This window comes from Mirounga leonina, unplaced genomic scaffold, assembly GCF_011800145.1.
Source record: "Mirounga leonina isolate KUSES-001 unplaced genomic scaffold, KU_Mleo_1.0 Mir_165, whole genome shotgun sequence".
In the NCBI taxonomy this organism is placed as follows: Eukaryota; Metazoa; Chordata; class Mammalia; order Carnivora; family Phocidae; genus Mirounga; species Mirounga leonina.
In genome coordinates, this window is record NW_023270415.1 from 57064920 (window position 1) to 57087126 (window position 22207).

The following is a 22207-nucleotide window of genomic DNA, read 5'->3' on the forward strand; positions in this document are numbered from 1 at the left end:
GAGCCGAAGGCAGTCGCTTAACCAACTGAGCCACCCAGGCGCCCCGACATCAGTATTATTCTTACAAACAGTTATCCAGTGTGGATAAAAGTGCATCACTTTATTTTTATTTTTTTAATTTTTATTTATTTTTTTAAAATATTTTATTTATTTATTTGAGAGAGGGAATGAGATAGAGAGAGCATGAGAGTGGGGAGGGTCAGAGGGAGAAGCAGACTCCCTGCTGAGCAGGGAGCCCGATGCGGGACTCGATCCCGGGACTCCAGGATCATGACCTGAGCTGAAGGCAGTCGCTTAACCAACTGAGCCACCCAGGCACCCCAAAAGTGCATCCCTTTAAAATTAGAAAAAGACCTGGTCAAAAAGCCAGAAAGAATTCTATTCTACAACATTTTTATCTCAGTTCTGCACATTATACTGAAGAACTATTCAATTAAAAAAAAAATTATTTTGACATTACTATTAATTTATGTTTACATTAGAAGACCCACTTCTCAAAAGACTATTAGAAATCCAAGAAATTAGAGTAAAGGTATCCAACATTGCCATATGTTTTCAAGAGCTAGACCCCTCTTATCCCAAAGATAGAGGAAATAAGCATATAACCAATTTCCAGGATATGGGAAAATGTATTAGAGAGCAAACAGGAGAGCTAAATATTTCAATAGATTCTTTATACTAGGTCAAGAGACAATAAAAATGATGACTGTATCATTAGCCCCCTGCCTCACGGTTCCTTAGTGACAAATAATAGAAAACTATTTTGGCAAACTTAAGTAAAAAATTAAAAAAAATATAACTAAATAAAGTTATGGGGTAGTTCACAGAAGGAAGGAAAAGCTAAATCCCAGGTTGCCAATGGGAGCATCCCTTTTTCCTTTCCCTTGAAGTCCCTACAAAAACTTCACTTGAAGCAATTCCCTTGCAATGGGATATTTATTCTCCCTAAGACTAATCACTAACCGTCGTCACCACTCATATTCCCTAAAGCAGAGAATCAAACTCTCTGTGGTGATTGTCGATATTTTCCCCGTATGATATGGTAGCCCCACCAGCAACGTGTCACTATCGAGTACTAGAAATGTGGCTCATCTCAATTGAGATGTCTTTTAAGTGTTAAATACATTCTGGATTTCAAAGATTTAAAATGAAAAAAAAAAGTAAATTATTTCATTAATAATTTTATTCTGGTTAAATAAAATATAACATTAAAATTAATTTCATCTTTAAAAAATGAAGCCACTAGAAAATTTAAAATTCTATATGTGACTCACATATTTCTATTGGATAATGCTGGTCTAGACAGCCTTCAAACAATTTTGTAGACATAGGTCAAAGCATTTTAACAAATATTTTCTCCTACAGTTTTTTTTAATTTTTTAATTTTTTGTAAAGATTTTATTTATATATTTGACAGAGAGAGACACAGCAAGAGAGGGAACACAAGCACAGGGAGTGGGAGGGGGAGAAGCGGGCTCCATCCCAGGGCCCTGGGATCATGACCTGAGCGAAAGCAGACACTTAACAACTGAGCCACCCAGGCGCCCCTTCTCCTACAGTTTTAAATAGACATCTTTTTTTGTTTGTTTGTTTCTAAGTGTGAGTAGCTGCTAAGGATGCAAGTTCTATACTGTAATTTTACAAATAATTTAAATATAGTTTCCCTAAAGGCTTGAAACAGTAGTCCACTTTATTTCTAGAAAATGTCAACTATATATTATAAATGCTAAAACTGTAAAGTCAATCAGACAAATTAGAAATTCTATGTGTTCGGGGTACCTGGGTGGCTCAGTTGGTTAAGCAGCTGACTTTGGCTCAGATAAGGATCCCAGGATCCTGGGATCTAGTCCCATGCCCAGCTCCCTGCTCAGCAGAGAGCCTGCTTCTCCCTCTCCCTCTGCCTGCCACTCTGCCTACTTGTGCTCTCTCTCTCTATCTGTCAAATAAATAAATAAAATCTTTAAAAAAAAAAAAAGAAATTCTAGGTGTTCAAAAAGTCAGACTTTGTGTTTCAATTCAAATTACTCTATAATTCTATGTACTGTAAATTCTAGTTCTAGGATAGACAGAGATATAGATAGATCAAAAGATAGGTGGATGGACGGATGATAGATAGGTAAATACATGCATACATACATAAAGCGATCAAGAGATGGAACTTTCTGTAAGTTTGTTGTTTAGATGAAATAAGGTAATGCCTCCTTCAAATATTTCTTCGTGATTTTTTTTTTGCTTTGTTCTTTGTTCTCAAACTCTCCCCTCAGGAACTATGTGCACGTAGAATTTTCTAGTCTGGATCTCTGGAATTTTATTTACACTCGAATAATGTAAAATGTTAACATTTCAGCTGGGAAGGTAATATATGACTTTCTTTTGAAACTATGGAAGACAGTCACAAGAAGGAAAGGGATAAAAGAGAATAAACAGATAGAAGTTGGTCTTCAAGCAGGAGAGTGCTAGAAAGAGGAATACCTGAAAAGGGTGTCCAGTTCTCTCCTCTCCCTCCCATGTACACCCTGGGAACTGTTTGTGTACCCCAGAACACACAGACATCAGATTGAAGACAAATGCACTAGACCACTTAAATCAAGGAAGATCATAAAAATTAAGGGAAAATTCAAGGCAGAAGAGTATTTACTTCACATTTGGAGCTCATGTTAAATGCGTATCGTAATGCAGAAGAACAATTAATTCAATGACCAGGCTAATTTAAAGTATTTGTTCTAATATTTTAACTTACTGTTGTGAAGAAGCCCTCAATTATGTTCATCATTGACATTCTAAAGTTAACGGAATTATTCCCTTCCAGAAGCTTGTGCAAGGGTATAAAGTGACTGTGAAAACATACATTACTTTAAGACTGTAATGCTCAGTCATTATATTTTATTTCTAGTAAGTTTAATGGCAATGCTTGTAAACTAAAAAAAATGACTATAATTCAATGTTTAGTCACCTGTAAATTAATCAACCACATAATCAAAGATGGAAGACAATAGTATATATGGATGCTTTATTCTGCATCAATACATAAGTTAAATCTAACAAATAACTGAAGAAAAGCATGTTTCTTAATGAGATAGCAACATTTGCCAATAATGTCATTTAAAATGATTCTACTTTGAATCAGACATTTTATAGTTCCTTATCTAGTCAGTAAAACAACTTTATGATACGATATTATTATCTCTAATAGATGCAAAAGAAAAGCTAGTTCAGAGGATTCAAAGATCACGCCTACCTACAACTGTGTTACTAGTAAAAGGGATAGCCCGGATCTGAAGCCAGTTCCATCCAGTTCCAAATCTCAGAGTTTTTTCCACCAGTCATATATGTGTTTTGGACATTTAGAACACCATGATTGCTTTTAAAATTATCAAACACAGGGTGTCTGGGTGGCTCTGCCTTCAGCCCAGGTCATGATCCCGGGGCCCTGGGATCCAGTCCTGCTTCTCCCTCTCCCTCTGCCACTCATGCTCATTCTCTCTCTCTCTCAAAAATAAATAAATAAAATCTTTAAAGAAATTAAAATAAAATTATCAAACATAAAGAAAAATTTGAACAATGATATTTGAAGAAAATTATAGATATTGAGGTTAAGCATCTTGGTTAATTGAGGTTTATACCGACTAGGAAAGCTGTGTGCCTATGGTTCATGTCAGGAACTGCCTTCCAAAATGAGTTCTTTTTTTTTTTTAAGATTTTATTTATTTATTTGAGGGAGAGAGCACAAGCAGGGGGAGCAGCAGGACGAGAGGGTGAAGCAGGCTCCCCACTGAGCAGGGAGCCCTACACAGGGCTGATCCCAGAACCCCAGGATCATGACCTGAGTGGAAGGCAGACGCTTAACTGACTGAGCCATCCAGGTGGAGTTCGATCTAGGAATCTGTAGAAGCAAAACAGGATTTTTCAAACTATGTTATAACCTGTTAGTGCAACACAAAATCCATTTAGTGAGGCATGATCAATATTTTAAAAACAAATAGATCACAGTAGATTAGAATAAAAAACAGAGAAGTGTATTCATATATTAAGGGAAAATGTTATTTTGTGGCACTGTGTATATGTATGTGAGTGAATTGGGCCACGGTGTAAAATACAATTCTAACTGTGGGTCATGGTTAAAAATGCTTGAAAACCAATTTCTATAAGGATATCTTAAAATAGAGGTAAACCAACAGATCAAAAATTAATGTCCTCAGTCAGCTACTTGATAAAAAGAGCAAAGAAGAGAAAGTAATTATGTCCTCCTTAGAAAATGAATTGGATTTTTTTAAGGAGAAAAAAAAGAGATAAAAGTTTGGCAGATTGGGTAAGATAAACAAGGAGAGATGTGACAACCTCTGTGAAACTTCAGATATCTCAGTAAGTGAGAATGAATTAAACTTAGCAAAGCAGACATCTTATAGAACAGAAGATAATTACCACATTTTGATGACAATTACAGGTAATTATCATGACACAAAAAGATTTCTATCTCAATGCAAGACTAATACAATGTGTTTGTTCCACACTTTATAAGGAGTTTACTTCATGCTTATCTTGGTATAAGATACTTACACCTTCCTGTGAGATGTATCCTTGTAAATAACACATATCTTATGAAATACACAGTTCTGACCTTTGCTGGCTACGGGATCTTAGACAAGTTATTCAGCCTCTGTGTTAAGTGCAGACAATAAAAGTACCTACTTCACAGGGGGAGTCTTATGAAAGTTAAATAATTCATAAAAAGTACTGTCAATAGTATCTGTCATGTTGCTAAGTGTTCAATAAGTGTTACTTGATTTTTCAAGTACTTCATGATTTTTTATTTTTTAATTTATTTTTTTAAAGATTCTATTCATTTGTCAGAATGAGTGAGAGAGAGAAAGCACATAAGCAGGGGGAGTAGCAGGCTCCCCACTGAGCAAGGAGCCCAATGCAGGATTCGATCCCAGGACTCTGGGACCATGACCTAAGCTGAAGGCAGACGCCCAACTGACTGAGCCACTCAGGCGTCCCAAGTACTTCATGATTTTTAAAAATTTTCTCAACAACCCATAATTTGCACAGAAAAGATATCTGACAAATAAATATTTGGTGAATTGAACTGATCACACAGGTTGGGTGAGTAAAATTATTTCCTTTATGTAGTTGAAAGTTTAAATATAGTGATTTTTCCCAAGTTTACACAGATGGTTTGGGACAACATAAGCTTCTGATCTAGCTCTTCTGATTCATAAATCAGGGCTTTTCTATGAGATAAATGTCACTGACCCATGGATTGATTTTTAAAACCATACTGCTGTCCTCAGGATTAGATTTTATGAACATAAAACCTAAAACATTCTTGCAGATAGTACATACTTTATCTAATAACAATGAGTTAATGTGTTTTAAGTCCTTACTATATTAAGCACTCTGTATTTATTACCTCATTTATTCCTCACAGCTCACTATGAAATGCATACTCTTATTACCCACATTTTTATAGATAAAGAAAAAGAATTACCAGGAGGTTAAATGACTTGATCAAAGGTATCAGTAAATTCTAAATCAGTATTTGAACTACAATCTAAACCAGTTTTATGGGCTCTACTATGAAACTTTATTTAATCTAACCCAGAAAAGATATCATATGATCTGAGAGGAATTTTGATTCTGCCTATTTAGCTCCTCTCTGTATTCTTACAAGGAGAGGGAGAGAGAGAAGACAGGAAAACTCACTGTTTTCAGCTGTTCCTACACTCGTTCAGCATAATAATTTTATCTGAAGTATTGTGACATATGCATGTTTAGATGTATTACTCATTTTTAGTAAACAGAAAGACAATCTAACCTTTCGAAATATCCATAGTATGAATCCTCTATTAGTACCAACCACATTAAAACCAACTTTTTATAAGGAATAACTGTATGATCTATGGTAATAGCAAAACATTGAAAGAAAAGTCAGCCATGTACCAAAACATGATATATCTGAATGATAGGTCAAGCAGAAAAGATACGAATTGAAAAGCCATGATTCGTGGCTTCTTTAAAAAAACAAAACAAAAAAAGAAATACGTACTTACAACCTTCAAAAATCTATCTCAGAAAATATTCATTTATAATTTGAATGTGTTGTTATTTATGTTAGTAACTGGGAGTAGAACTGTATTATTTAAAATTTACTTTTACCAAAATTCTCATATAGGTTTATGTTCAGATAAGGCATAAGTAGAAAATACTGCAGAAATCATACTTTAGTTATGAATTTCCTTTACTGCACTTTCCTCATGATCTCTTTGCATTTGTCTTTATGATTATGCTTTTCTACCACAGAGGGTTTTCCCTTACCTTATTTGTATTCACTGCTGTGATGACCCAGACGCATTGTGCATTGCTGTCATACTGGAATGGGAAGTTGGGAGATGTAAAGGTGCCACTTGGTCCTTGAAGATTAGAGCCACACGTCTTCACTAAAAGAGAAATTGCATTTTAAAAGTGAGCCTATAACGCATGCAAAATCTTAGCAATAAAGTATTTTGCAAACAGACTTTAAATTCAAAATTGCACAATTATAACCGCAGCGAAATGTGTATTAGGGCATTCTGCCACTTATCAAAGTGAGAGTATTTTTTATACCCTAAAGTTCACAAGCTCAATATTTTCAACATTAATCGAAAATTAGTTATGAATAACAGTGTGAGGCATTATAAATTATCCTCTAACTGTAAATAGATGAGTTTAATTAGAGAGAGGTCTAGTTATGCAATACTGTGTTAACAAAAATCCACAAAGAGAAAGAAACAAAGCCATGGGTTAAGCAATCCAGATAGCATTTTCTTTATTTTTTAAATTTTATTTATTTATTTATTTATTTATTCATTCATTCATTCATTCATTCATTCATTCATTTATCAGAGAGAGAGAATGCACACAAGAGCAGCAGACTCCCCGCTGAGCAAGGAGCCCGATGCGGGACTCAATCCCAGGACCCTGGGATCCTTACCTGAGCCAATGGCAGTTGCTTAACTGACTGAGCCATACAAGCAACCCCAGATAGTATTTTCAACCCTATTTATTAAGTATCCTAGGATATGAGACTGAGACATCAATATGAAAACTACTTCTACTGTTCTTACAACTGTGAATTAGACCATTCAGACTACAAAAAGAGCTGCACTGAAGTAATTTTAATAAATTCCCACAAATTTTAATATTGCAATATTTCTTCAGTTTTTCCAATCCTTCTGCTTAAGAAGAAAGAATGGCCACACTGCATCTGTGTCTTCTCTTCCTTCTCGGTCACCAAGGTTTCTTGGCATTAGTTTTGATTTGCATTTCTTTGCCTCATTCCATTAAAATCTTGTACATGTCATCCTTTTCCAACTCATCAGTAACAGTTCATCGTACATATATGATGTACATATATTTTTTTTTGATGTACATATATTTTCAATGCACTTAAGACTTTACATAATTATTGATGTGGGCAACAAAGGCAAAAGAAAAATTAAATTTTCTTACTACTTACAGTCCATTGAGAAGTCCTTGAAACAGGCAGAATGACATTCCTCTAGGAGCTCAGCTGCCTTGATGGTAATACTTTGCTAAGGGCAAAAGGCAATCTTAGCCCAACCCCAGGATCCTGTGAATGTACTTTGACATATAAAAATTCCTTTGGGGGCACCTGGGTGGCTCAGATGGTTAAGCGTCTGCCTTCGGCTCAGGTCATGATCCCAGGGTCCTGGGATCGAGTCCCACATCGGGCTCCCTGCTCCTTGGGAGCCTGCTTCTCCCTCTGCCTCTCTCTCTCTGTCTCTCATGAATAAATAAATAAAATCTTTAAAAAAAAATTCCTTTGGAAATTTCCTTTATCTCTACCCCCCAAGATACATGTTGGCAATCATCCCTCAAGCATATGACCCACAGATATATATCTGAAGGGTCTCATGACTCAGGTTTTATTAGTAATAAATAACCTTTTCCCAACAATAGCTGGCCCCCTCAAGGTCTGGGAAACCTTGCTTCCAAATTCCTTAGAGACTAAAGCTATCCCTAACCCCCTCCCAGCTTGAAAGTATATAATGGGCCACTCCTCATGACCCCAGTGCTGCTCTTTGTGTCCTGTCCCTGTCCTTTAATAAAAGCACTTTTTTGCATCAAAGACCAAGAATTCTTTCTTGGCCATCAGCTGCAAACCCTAACATCTTTCCTATATCAGTTATTATCATCACTTTGAATATCAATTTAGAGGTCCCCAAAGTTTGCTTGATTTGCCCAAGATCACTCAGCTAGTATAGCAGAGGCAGGATTAGAGCTCACATTCTTTCATCTCTTACTTTCCCATCACTAAGCATGTGTCTCTCTAGTATGTTAAATATAGCTTTCTTTATATAGTTTTCTTTACTAGGTTCTTTTCTCCCCCATTAGCTTATATTTTGGCATAAATCTCCTCCAGACAACTTTACTTCAACTTGAGGGTTATACCTTGTGGTTAAGTCATTTAGTATTAAATGGTTACTTTTAATTTTCTCTTATTTGTGTCTGATTTTTATATTTTAAGTAATAAAACTGTTATTTTGTAATAAGGAAAAAATAACAAATGGTATTTGTCTTCCTTTAACATTAGTTACCAATTTTTCTTTTTCAATATACTACCTATCTTCCCGTAAGTCTTCTATGCTCACTACAGCATTTTCTTCCCCTTCATTCACTCCTTTTTTCCTTTTTTTTTTTTTTTTCCATTTCCATGGTATAAATAGTCCTACCTTGGCTGATTTTAACATACCACAGGTTATCAAGGCCTGACAAAATTTCTGAATATTTAATAATTGGCTCTTTTTTCCCAGCTTTATTGAGATATAATGGATGTATAACATTGTGTAAGTTTAAGATATATAACATGATGATTTGATACACAGTAAAATGATTACAATAAGGTTAGTTACCTCCATCATTTCACAAAATTACTTTGTGTTTATGTGGGGGCGTTAACATTTCAGATCTCTCTAAGCAACTTTCAAGTATATGACACAGTATTATTAACTATAGTCATTATACTATATATTACATCCACAAAGTTATTCATCTTATAACTTGAAATTTGTTCCCTTTACCCAACATCTCCCTGTTTCTCCCACCATCCGTGGTCCTGACTTTGGCAACTACAATTCTACTCTCTGTTGCTATAATGTTGTCTTTTTTAGATTCCACATATAAGTGAGATCATTGCTTTACAACATCGTATGAATCTTCTTTATGCACTACTTCATCTTCTCTCCCATTCACTTTTTGAAAGTATTACTGCTGACTTCTCTCATTTGGGTATTGAATTGCTTTCTCAAGGCCAGAAATGACCTCCTGATTGCTAAATCTAATAGTATCTCTTCATTTTTTCCACATACTTGATCTCTTAGCAGTAATGGAAAGTATTGATAAGCTTTATTTGAAGTTATCTGCCTTCCTTTACACAGTCCTGAACTCCCTTGATTTTTACCTAATTGTTTTAAATTGTTATGCTCCAGACCCTGTGGTTGGTTGGTTGGCTTGTTTTTGCATTTGACCCATATGTAGCAGAATTATAAATTGATTACATGGCTTATTTTTCTTTGTTCAGTGGTCTCTCTGAATAGTTAATCTAACTCACTTCTATGACTACGACAGTCATTTCTGTGCTGATAGCTCTCAAATTTACATCACCAATTTTTCTATCTCCTATTTCCGGAGGAATTGTCTCTCTGTTTGCTATACATTCTATGAAACGCTTTAAAGGAGCTTTTAATTAAACTTCTCTTAACTCATCCATCCACTTCCCTTCCATACAGACATAAAAGCACTCCTCAAGACCTACGTATTTCTCATCTGAAACATTCCATTTTCCTTCTTTTCTTCTCTTCGCAATACCCAGTACTTCATCACCATCTTTTCTTGAACTAAAAATAGCTACTTAACTCCTCCCCTATACTCATTTTTCTCTGTGTCTCATCCTCCTTTGTGCTACTATATTTATCTTTCTAAAAGACAGATTTGATTATTTTACTTAACTTCATTTAAAAACTTCATCTCTGACTCCTATAGAATAAATTACAAACTGTCTAATATAAAATATAAAATTGTTTCTGTGAGGACCTAGATTTCTTTTCCAGTACATTTTATACAGTAGACATTCAACTTGTGCCAGAAAAGAATTCTTCTCTGAATGTATCATACCCTTTATAATTTTCCACTTATTTCTGTGATGTTTTCCAAGTCTAAGATGTTATTCCTTCTTACATCCCCTGCAGAAATTCTATTCATTTAAACAAAGCCAAGCTGTTGTGTCACTTCTTTTTCTAAGAAATATTCCTAATTCCTCCATTCAGGGTTCTATAATGGACTGTAGTCTTCACAGGACATTTATTTGAACACATGTATAAAGGTGGTTAAATGCTAGTGATCTGATAGAAAGTACAGTTATAAACATTTTAAGAATTTCATAGCAATAAAAAATTTATAGCAATCAATGATGGGTTTGAAGTTAGTAGAATCAGCTTTCTGATAGGACATACTGCTTCTTTGAGTGACACTACTTGGCAATTCTCTAGCATGCTTTGTTTTTCAAGATGTATACACACTTATAATCTTTTGTGGACAAGGCCTTGTTTTTCATCTTTGTTTGTTAATTCCTGGTGCAGTGGCTTTCAAAATGCAGGGATGTTTACTAAAGGAACAGATATCCAAGTTCTTTTTCACAGCTCTCATGGAGTATCAAATAAGTGATCTCTACATGGTGATGAAGAATCTTTGTAAATGTGTGTTAGACTAGGAAACTATTTTGAAAATAAAGAAAAAAAAACACTTATAAATGATAAGTACAAATCACCCATAAATAAGTTGGATTTATAAAATGCTATGGGGGTAATAGATCAAGAAATGCTATGGAAGTAGATAAAAGATCAGGGAAGGCTATTCTTAGGAAGTGTGATAGAAAAATACTTGTTTTATTTCTAAGTTGTGTTTTCCTCCTTTGGTAATTTAGGAGCCTTTCTTCAATGGGTCTTGTAGAAACCTTATAAAGAACAAATTCATTCTGATCAAATCAAGGTGAATTTGTACAAAATAACAAGGTGCCCATTTCCCCAGTAACACTTCATAAGACATTACCTTTTTAAAATTAACATGTGACCACTATTAGAGATGGTTGAAATGAAATGATTTAGGGACATTCTAGGAAAAAAAAAAATCATCCCATGTTGGCAGATGTATGGGTTCTTGAGTACAAAACAATGCACTGATGAAAAATTGACTTTGAGAAAATAAAATGGCTCAGGAAATTAAGTAGTTTCTAAGATAGAATTATAGGAGGTCTAGTTTGAGCTATATTAACTTAAACAAATATTTCCAAAGTTGTTACAAAAATACTTTATACATTAAAATAAAATATTTCCAATGAAGGAATCGGTTATCTAGGTAGGAAAAAATGCCCAGAAAATGAAACAAGCTTGGGAATTAATTTTCAACTGACAGCATAAAAGATTTGCTGTAATGAAATGGATGAAGCATGGTAGAAATCTATTATCAAAGTGGACAAAGGAAAATAAGACAAGTGAGAAGAACACCACCAGAAGAGAATCTGTTCTCTTAATGGGCATAAATAGGTATTGTGGAGTTTTCACACAGAAAATAGAACTCCATTAAATAAGTACAGATTTCTGGGTTGCGTGTCAGAATTTTAGTCTTTCTGCACAATATTTGGCATATGTTTTGAAGGACTCTGTTCAGCTACATTTTATCCTTCTCTTGCACTTTCTTTCTGGGAAGAAAACCCCTTAATAGTTTAGAAAATCATGTACAGAGTTGTTTTATTATGAAGGGAATTCCTACATGGATGTTTACTTTGTAACAATCTAAACACAAACGTGAAATTTAAGTAGTGACCTGAAATATGGTTATAACACTTTTAATACACCAGAATTTCATTTTGTTTTTAATTTTTCTTTGTTTAATACAGTATACAATATATATAGCTAGAAAAAAAAATGCTGATTTACCTAAACATCAAAAACCTGTTGTTAAGCTTCAGATAAACAGCTCTGAATCAATCTCAATTCTCAGACTGTGGACTCTTGGTCATAAACATCTCCCTCCTGCCCCCTTATCCTTCTAACCCCCCTCCCCACATCTGAAGGTGACTGATAAAACCTACTTAAATCAGTGTGTGGAACTATCAATAAGTAGTTCCATTTAATAATATTTAATTGGACATCCCAGTCCCTATGTCTTCATGAAAAGCTGATAAAGTGTCAGAAGTGGAGTAACAATTAGGACTAATCTTCAAATACATCTGAGCATCATCTGCATAAGAATGGCAAGTCTAATCCATGTCTTCACTGAAAGGAAGCATATAAATGTGGAATAATAATGAAATGAACCCAAAGCAGAAAACTGGAAAACAGAGGAGATGCCATGAAAGGGACAGAATGAAAATCAGCAAAAGGCAGACTGCACAGGATCAGGTAAATCTGATTAAAACCCAGGAAATGCAATTCCTATTAAAAGTGAGAAATATAATAGATTTTTCAAGTCAAAAATAAAGTAAGGAAATTCTTTATTTTTCTTTTTCTAGTTCTTGGTTGTTCATAATTTAACCTAGTCATGAAGGTTAAGTTTACGTACAATCCTGCTTCTCCCTGCTCTTTGTTTCACTGAATCACCCTATAGGTATTAGGATGAGAGGACATATGGCATTAAACCAGTAATAGAAATGACTGTATGAATTAATGAATCAGTTTACTTTTTGAGAAAAATAAAAGAAAATCCTATTTAATCTAATGTTGCCAATAAGAAATAGATCAGTGAGGTGGTAGGATAGAATAAGATGAATTTCTATGCAAAACATATCTAGGAACCATAGTGTTTTTAAGGCCATTCATGAGAGAAGGGTTGGTGGAAGGAAGAAAAGAAAGAAAGAAAAGATGGTGTATAGTAAAGACGGGGAAAAATTTAAGCAACGGATTGAACAAAGGATTTAACAGATAAGAGTATGTATTATTCAGCTTCAAATTGTTTGTCTACCTTTGATGTAGACTGTCTGCATCCTTTCCCAAATTATCTAGAAGATTAACTGAGTAGGTTATCACTTGTATATTTAAAAACTGGGTTTTTTGTTTGTTTGTTTTTCTTTAGAGGAAACTGGGGACAGTGTCTACTTGAATTGATGTAAAATTGACATAATCCAGAAAATCAGAAAGTAGGAATTTAAAGCCAGAATTAACTGTTAAACATTAAATTTCTACCTACTGGCCCAAGAAACTCACTGACATCTTTTAGAAGGTTTTAGACCTCCCAGAATTTAAAATTGGGGTAGACTATCTGTTGTACATCGAAAAAGGCAGGAAACATTAGGAGTCAATTTGTAATTTCAAAATGCATCATGCTCTAAGCTACTTACATAGCTTTTCATATGTGGTTTCCTTCATCTGGAATATTATTTTTTAGCTCTTAACCTGCTAGCTAAAATTCATTTTTCCAAAGCCTTACTTGAATTAGAGCATTCTTACTCTATTTTAATTATTTAAGTACTGAATTTCTTAATGTTATGTATTTCCTCTCCTAGTGATAAAAAAAAAATTGACTTAGTGTATATAACATAGTAAATGCTCAGTAAGGTTTTTTATTCAAGAATAATTAAAGTGAAATACACCTAAATTTAAGAAATAAAAAAGACTGGTGGGCGCTGTGAATTGTGTAAAACTGATGAATCACAGACCTGTACCCCTGAAACAAATAATATATTATGTTAATTAAAAATAAATAAATTTAAAAAAAGAAAGAAAGAAGACCAAAGTTTACAATTTAAGTGTTCTAATTTAAATGTGAGAAAAAGAGGCAATTCATCAAAGAAGCATCTCAGGATAATTTGGATATCACTTGAAATTCTAAATTATTTTTCCTCCTAGTGAAAGGTCAAATGAATCTTTGATGATAATTTTTTATAATTTTTCGTGGAGGGAGTTATTCAACACCAAACACTGACTTAGAATGTTCAATGCAAAAATGAATAAGATGGAATTCTTCCTTTAAGACACTTGAAGTCTTAAAAACACAAATAGGTCATATTAATAATGAGTTACGAGTGTTAAAGGTAAGCAGGTGTTAATGGGAACACAAAAAGTGCACATTTTTGCAGCTTAGGAATTTAGAGATGTCATCCTTGAGATGATGTCAAAGTTGAATGTTGAAAGTTAGGACACATGAACTCTGAGTAGAAGCCAGGATGGACTTCTAAGCAGATACACTAAGTAACATATTGTATCTAAGAAAATTAATTCCCAGAACATCTAAGATTGTTTGGAGCTGAGGGGATTCTTTAGGTAGACCTAGAGAGGTAAATAAATGTCTATTCAAGGAAGGCCATACATGATAGGCTAAGGAAGTTGTTGGATTTTAGGTGGTTTTGTTGTTGTTGCTTTTTGGGGTTTTTTTGCTTTTTGGTTTTTGTTTTTGTTTTTTTGTGTTTGTTTGTTTTTTGTCAAAACTAAGGGGGGGATACTTTGGGTGTGCTGAAAGGCACTTAACTGTGCCTGTAGTTAAGTTGATCAGTCCAGATGTTGTAAGCAGCATGGATTTAAAAACTAAAAACTAGAAGACTGGAGATAAGAATGAAAAAGTCAAGTCATGTACTTTTTTCCCCCCATATACTTATTTTTAAAAAATATGATTCTATTTAGTTTTGAATGCAAGGGCATAGCATATTTAGTCACTTATTCATTTTTTTAAGATTTTTATTTATTTATTTATTGAGAGAGAGAGAATGATAGAGAGCATGAGCAGGGAAGAGAGTCAGAGGGAGAAGCAGACCCCCCCCCCCCCCCCCCCGCCGAGCGGGGAGCCCGACGTGGGACTTGATCCCGGGACTTCAGGATCATGACCTGAGCCGAAGGCAGTCACTCAACCAACTGAGCCACCCAGGCACCCCTAGTCACTTATTCATTAACTCAGTCATTCACTAATTATAAAAAAAAATCAGATGCACTCAACAGTATGAGAATTAGTGAACACGCAGTTGTGGACCAGCCCTGCCTTCATGTACCTCACATTCTGGGGAGAAAGACAGACGTGAAACAGCACATTACAAGATTATATAATCACTAAAAAGGCTACAGAGGAAAAGTCCAGAGTTACCTAAAAGTACAGCCATCCATCCTTTTATTGTGTTTTGCAGATATTACATTTTTTTTTTACAAATAGACGTTTCAGGGCAACCCTGCATCTAACAAGTCTGTCAGTGTCATTTTTTCCAATAGCATTTGCTCATTTCACATCTCCATGCCACATTTTGGTAATTCTCATAATATTTCAAACTGTTTCATTATTATTATATTTGAATTGCTTTTGAATTGTTGCAATCTCATGATAAAACTTTAACGAATGAGAAGCTGGTTCTTAGGACGAGCAAAGAAAGTGGTTTTTTGAGATGGAATCTACTCCTGATGAAGACTCTATAAAGATTGTTGAAATGACAACAAAGGACTTAGAATATCATATAAATTTCTTTGGTAAAGCAGGGCATGGTACTAGAGGACTGACTTCAACTTTGAAAGTTCTATTGTGAATAAAATGTTATCAAACAGCATTTCATGTTACAGAGAAATGTAGAAAAAAAGAATGAATTGATGTGGCAAAATTCACTGTTACCTTTTTTTTTAAAGGAATTCCCTCAACCACCCCAACATTCATCAACCACCCCCCATATCAGTCAGCAGCCATCAACATCAAGGCAAGACCCTCCACCAGCAAAATGATTACACTTCCTGAAAGCTCACATGATGGACAGCACTTTTTTTTTTTAGCAATAAAGTCTTTTTTAATTGTTTTTTTCTATACACAATGCTCTTATATACTTATAGACTACAGTATAGTAGAAACATAACTTTTATATGTACTGGGAAACCAAAACACTCATTTGACTTACTTTATTGCTTTATTTGTGGTGATCTGGAACCAAACCCAAAATATCTCCAAGGTATGACATAAATATATATGATTCGCTATAATTTGAGGAGTCAAATTATAAAGTACTAGTCCTCAAAAAATTACAGGCCATCAATACAACATAATTTAAGGCATGGGAAAGAAGGACAACTCATGTCAAAAAATGATTATATGGTATTTTTTAGAAAAAAATATATTTTTCAAGTGTATCCAACAACCAAATCAAGTGTTAATATTTTTCTTTGAATTCTTCAAATATGCTTGCATGAATTGTTATAAACTATTGTGATTAGATTTTAGATCTTGGTGCTGTTGCTAAGCAATTTTAAAGTATCTCAAAACAGTTTTTGTTAGGTAGGCATATTATCTTCTCTCCAAGTTTTTTCTTTATACCAACAGGCTTAACATGTCCTTCATGATATGAAGGCCACATAACAGACAACCATTTCCCTAAATAATGGGGTTTCATTAGAAGCTCTTTCCTGCTTAACAATGAGCAGAATATGCCTCTGTTGTGGCATCCAAGATCTTTATAAAGGGAAGTATAGAAAAGTAAAAAAGACTGGGAGACCACATCTGAGAATTGGGTCAGTGAATCCTAGATATGAAAAATACTGATATATAAGAGAGTCTATTTCTCTGTGCAAAAGGATATTTTAAAAGTATTATTCATGATTTCAAGGAATGAAATATAAGATTCTATAGAATGTCAACCACCAAGATTACTTTTGAGTTTATACTACTCAAGGGTAGCATCATTATATAAAGCTAAGACAATGTTTTGAAAAAAAAATTACTATTTGGGAAGTAGAAAAGTCTTGGCACAAAGCTATCATTTAGGGCAAAACAGAACAAAAAAAGTGGTCCCAAATTATGTAAACCTTGGATGGAAAAGAAAACTGTACCTATCCTTTATCTGCCACAATAAACAGCTGGGTGAAACAAACATCTTCAGCCCCATAAACAGGTTAAAAATGTTTCTGAAGTGGAACTCCAGAACATAATTTCTACATCCTGATATGGTGACAGGTAAATTAGCTTAATTAAATCTCTCAAAAATTTAAATTAATAAATATATGAAAACCCCATACTTATTTAATATTGAGGACTGGGATATAAATTGCAAAATCAGATGTCACATGCTCAAAAGCACAGTTGACCCACCTGGTAATTGGGCTGGGAGTGGGAAGTAAAAATTGGGGTTATGTGGCCATCTGGCAAATATATGCCCAGGATAAAGGAGGAAACCTCTACTAAAATGTTCAGGCACCTCTGAATGTGGGCCAAGTTTTCCAGTTCTTCTAATTTTTCAAAAGCTAGGAATCTGGTTATGTGAAATACTTAATATTTCAAATGTTGGAAAAAAATTTTAAGATATAGCAATCTATAATAGCCAAAAATGTAAGCTATTTCTGGACAACAAACCTCTCTGATTTGCAATATTTGATCCACGTATTTGCTTTGATGTAAAATTAAAACAAGTAGATTAGGATTTCAGTGAAATAAGAGAATTTAAAAACATAATGATAAACAGTTATACATAATTGTATTTCAGTTACAAAATTGCAACAAATTATTTCAGTGCTTCTAATTTACAAGATTTTTTTAAAAATTGCTTTCAAAATGAGAAACCCTTATCAATTCGTTCATTTTATTCTCCTCTTCAATGCCATTTTTTTAAGAAATAAAATATTTTGGAATAATTTTAGATACACAAAAAAGATGCAAAGATCATGCACAGAGTTCCCATGTACCCTCCACCCAGTTTCCCCTAATGTAAACATTTTACATAGCCATGGTGTATCTGTCAAACCTAAGAATATATTACTGGTACATTCCTCTTAACTAAACTTCAGACTTTATTTGAATTTCATCAGGTTTTTCGTTTCCTTTGTTTTGTTTTGTTTTTAGACTAACATCCTCTTTTCTATTCCAGGATCTAATCCAAGATAACACATCACATATGTCTCTTTAATCTACTCCTTTAATGTCATTTTAAATTAATATTTTGCTAATCACTCCAAATTTGTGTGTGTGGGGGGGAAGGGCTTAGTGCTTAGTATGAAACGTCGATAATCCAATATATTACCAACCCTCATGCAAACATGAGGATGAGTTTCAGAGTTGGCAAAACTCAAGGCCAGAACCTGAACAGGGTGAAGTTGGTAAGTAATAACTTATCATGCCACAGGAGCCCTTGGTTGAACCTGTCTGCATCACAGTACAAACATTTTTCTAGCCAAAATTCTTAAAGATTCCTTTGCAAGGGTATAGTTAGAAATAAACAAAATTGCTACAGGGTGGTTTAACCTGGACACGAGAAAATAATTTAGTGTTCCAGAACTCATTGAGTAGAAAAACTACAATGAGCTGTTCAAGATGCCATGGAATCTCCTTACTAGATCTTTTTAAATAATGCAGAAACCTCATTCTCTGAGCAAAACACAATGGTTACAGGGTGTGAAAGCATCACTCTCAACTTTGTGAAACAATCACTAGTTTATTAGTACCAATCTATGTGAGTGATAAAAAGTAGTGGCCCTCTAATTTTTTTTGTGTGTGTGCCTTTCAGGAAACTAAACACACTGGATATTAACACTATTTTGTGTTTATGCATAATTCCCAATTATCAGCTTAGGGCAGGGCTTTGCAGTCTTTGCACTTTTGACACTTTGGGCAAGATATTATTTGTTTTGTTGTCAGGGGCTGTCCTGAGCATTGCAGAACGTTTAGCAACACCTCTCTGTCCATTTGATGCCATTAGCAACCCCCTGCCAAAGTTATGACAATCAAAAACTGTCTCCAAACATTGCCAAATGTCCCTTGCACGGCAAAATTCTGCCTTCCTCCCATTAGGAGCCACTAACTTACAGCAGTATCTTTCATTCTACCTAATATCTTTGATTTTTCCTCACTCTTTTGTTTCTCTTTATTCTGTACCAAGAAGTTTTGGTGAAAGGAATTGTAGAAATAAGGCATGAACTTCAGCTTCCATTACAGTGGGAAGTTACATTAAAAGTTGGTTAATAGAGTGTTTTGACACTCAAGAAGTAATAAAAATCTTATTAACAGAAACTATATTATACACCCTTCTTTCCAGGTCCGTCCCTTATCACTTATCTAATCCCCATTCATACTTCAGAATTTAAGTGGGCACACCTCTGGGACATTTTCCCTGGTAACCCCAATCCCAGTTCACCCTGAGTAGGGTGCTGCTCCCCTTTGTTCCCATACTTTTTATCTTTATAAGCTAATTTATTACTAATATTACCTTATTCTGTTCTGCTGTCATTCTTTTGCCTCAGTATACGGTGAGCCCCTTCAGGACAATTATCACATATTACTACTAATTAGTCCATGATTGGTCCTGCAGGTAGTCAGTTAGTGTTTATTGAATGAATGACACCCTTAGAAAATGGATCTTGATTGTGACACCAAACTAGGGGATGTGGTATGTCAAGGAGCAGGATGAGGCTTACTGGAGATGATGAAAAGCCTAGACTCGTGAAAAAAATTGGGGTACAATATATCTGGACCTAGCTGTATATGTATGTTTTTAATATTGACTCTGAGGAACTAATGTCAATCATAAAATGGGATATAATGAAATATTTAAGGTAATGCTCTAAGTCTGGCCACTGGCAAAGTTGTCAAGCACTTGAAATGTATCTGTTTCCTGCTTCCTAAGACTTCTGATTTCATGTTGTCTTGTGCGTATGAGATTCGAACCCTCTCTGAGTCCAGACTCTAAGTTCTTAAAAACTGTACCAAAAATTTCTATGTAACCACAATTAAGAACAAGGCTGTTTTTGTTGCTCATATTTAAAATTGCGTTGCTTTCTTCTCAATAGATTTCATAGTCCCCATACCTATTTAGTTGTACGGATCATGTCAAGAAATGTACTGGCATTCTCAATGTTCCTTCTCAATGTAACCATATTATTGAAGGAATAAACTTCTTACTTGTAAGTACACTGATAATATAAATTTCATTATCTACTCAACATTCTAATTAGAAAGACTCACATTATGTCTGGCCTGGTAAGTTACCCTAGGAAAAAAAAGTAAGTCATGAATTCTCCCAGCTAGAGAGGACATTTATAGGTGAATAGTTTGTGGTATTGAAATAGGTATTCTTAGAGATTTTTTAAAAATCCTATTTAAAAAAAAAAAAAAAAAAACATTTATCAAATCCTAAACTGTATATGCCTAACAATCAAAAGGATGTACCTTCCATATATTCTAAATATCAGGGTTCTGCTTCCTTTTTCCTTCTGATATTGATTTAGAATAAATATTGAAAGTACAAACTTTCAGTTATATGATAAGTTCTGAAGATCTAATGTACGGTATGGTGACTCATTAAAATAACTCAGCTTTGTACACTTCAAAGTTGCTAAGAGTATACCTACACACATACACACACACACACGAGTTAACACTAGGAAACGATGGGTGTGTGAATTATCTTGTCCTTGGTAATCATTCCACAACGTATATGCATATCAAACCATCACACTGTACACTTTAAATATATACACTTGCGTTTGTCAATTATTCCTTAATAAAGTTGGGAAAAAAGGGAAAAAAAGACATCAACCAAAACAAAAAAGGAGTAACTGCAAACAAATCTTTGATATACATATTACAGAAATTTAGCCCTGAGACCAAATTGGTTAGTAAAAAGATTTGAGTTTGACAATACACATGCAAATGTGTAAACTTTACTGTCAATTTGCCTACACTGAATCCCTGAATCTATGTTTTTATTTGTAAGAAAGAAATGATACTGTAGTATCGCAGAGGTTTATTGAAAGGACCAAATGAATTGATATATTTAAAGCCTGTCCAGCATATAGTAAGCTCTGTGTATTAGTTATTATTATTTAAATTTTATAAAGAATATAACTTAAGAGTATCTATTTGAACTCACAGAAGTATATGCCAAAATCTGTTTTTATCTAGTATGCTATAAATATTTGTTACATTTTTGTCAATTTTGTTTTATTTTTGAGGTAATATTAAAATAGGATATTGCTGAGAAAAATTCCAATTAGCCACCGTAGCTCTTTATTTGCATACATGAATATATTTTAATATAAATACTATATCATTACTTATGCACATTTATAGTATGTTAAATATTTTTTCATGTTTGAATACATGAAAATATTTATTAATATATACACTGTTTGTATCAATACTTACACACACTTTTAATCCTCTGATTCTTGAAGCCTAAAGCTTTGTAAATAGGTAATGCATAATTCTTTCCACATTTTCTACATATTATTTTTATGATATGTATAGTGCATTAAATAAAATTTTAAAGATGATGTGGCCTGCAAAGGATAAACAGTTGATTACCTAATAAACTCGTAAAAGTCTTTATGTAGAAAAATAGCCTGCATGATCCAAGAACTCAGGATTGTCATGAATTTTCCACAGCATGTAGATGATCACCAAAAAGAAGACAGTAATAAAATCACATTTATTTAGTCCATAAATCAGTTTACAACAGTTAGTGTTCTACCTGGTAATGAAATCCTGTTAGTCAGTGAAAAATGTGTACATAATGCACTCCTGGGTGGGAAGCCGTGTGACATTTTCACCTCTCTAGTAAGCCATAGTATATTATTTCAGCAGCTGGCATTTTTCCCCATGTGCATATATAACCACCGAACTGGGAAACACGTGCACACACACACACGTACACACCATGAACATAAAACTGAAACCAAACCAAATCAGACTAAAACACATACTATAAATATTGTTAAGAAACTGACTTCAGCATCTATTCCCTAGAAATGTATCAGTAATTTCACCATTTCCTGAAGATTAGTACAAACAATGCCTATCATATGGGTTAGGGAAATAATCTGAGTTCCCTTTGGGATTACAGCCATACACACAGCCAGGGAAGAATGTAACAGCATTGTCTGTTATCCTTGAGTTTCCTTTAGGATTATTCTCTGGGAATATAAATTTCTGAATATTCCTCAAGCATAGGTCTTCTCATTCTATGACCTCAAACCAAAGTTCAGGTAAGGCTTGACTGGAAACATCTGATACGGACCGAACAGCCAAAAGGAGGATATGAAATCACATCTTAGACTATGTTACCTAGAAACTATGCCTGAGACAAGAGCTCCTTAGGGAGAGGTTTAATTGGTCATATGACCTCAGGGAGCAGAAATGAGGAATAGGTGGGAGTGAAGGAGTCTTGGAATGCAGGAAAGACAACACAAGGCTGTGCCAAGGATAA

The 22207-nt window shown here is 34.3% G+C and overlaps 1 protein-coding gene across 3 annotated transcripts in view; it reads right to left on the reverse strand.

Annotated features, from left to right (window-relative positions):
• Positions 1-22207, reverse strand: part of CSMD3 (CUB and Sushi multiple domains 3) — a 1201062-nt gene that overhangs the window by 590562 nt on the left and 588293 nt on the right. For all 3 annotated transcript variants that reach the window (XM_035011782.1, XM_035011781.1, XM_035011780.1), the window contains one exon: positions 6319-6440. In XM_035011782.1, coding sequence (XP_034867673.1) covers positions 6319-6440 — 122 coding nt within the window. The remainder of the gene's footprint in view (positions 1-6318; positions 6441-22207) is intronic.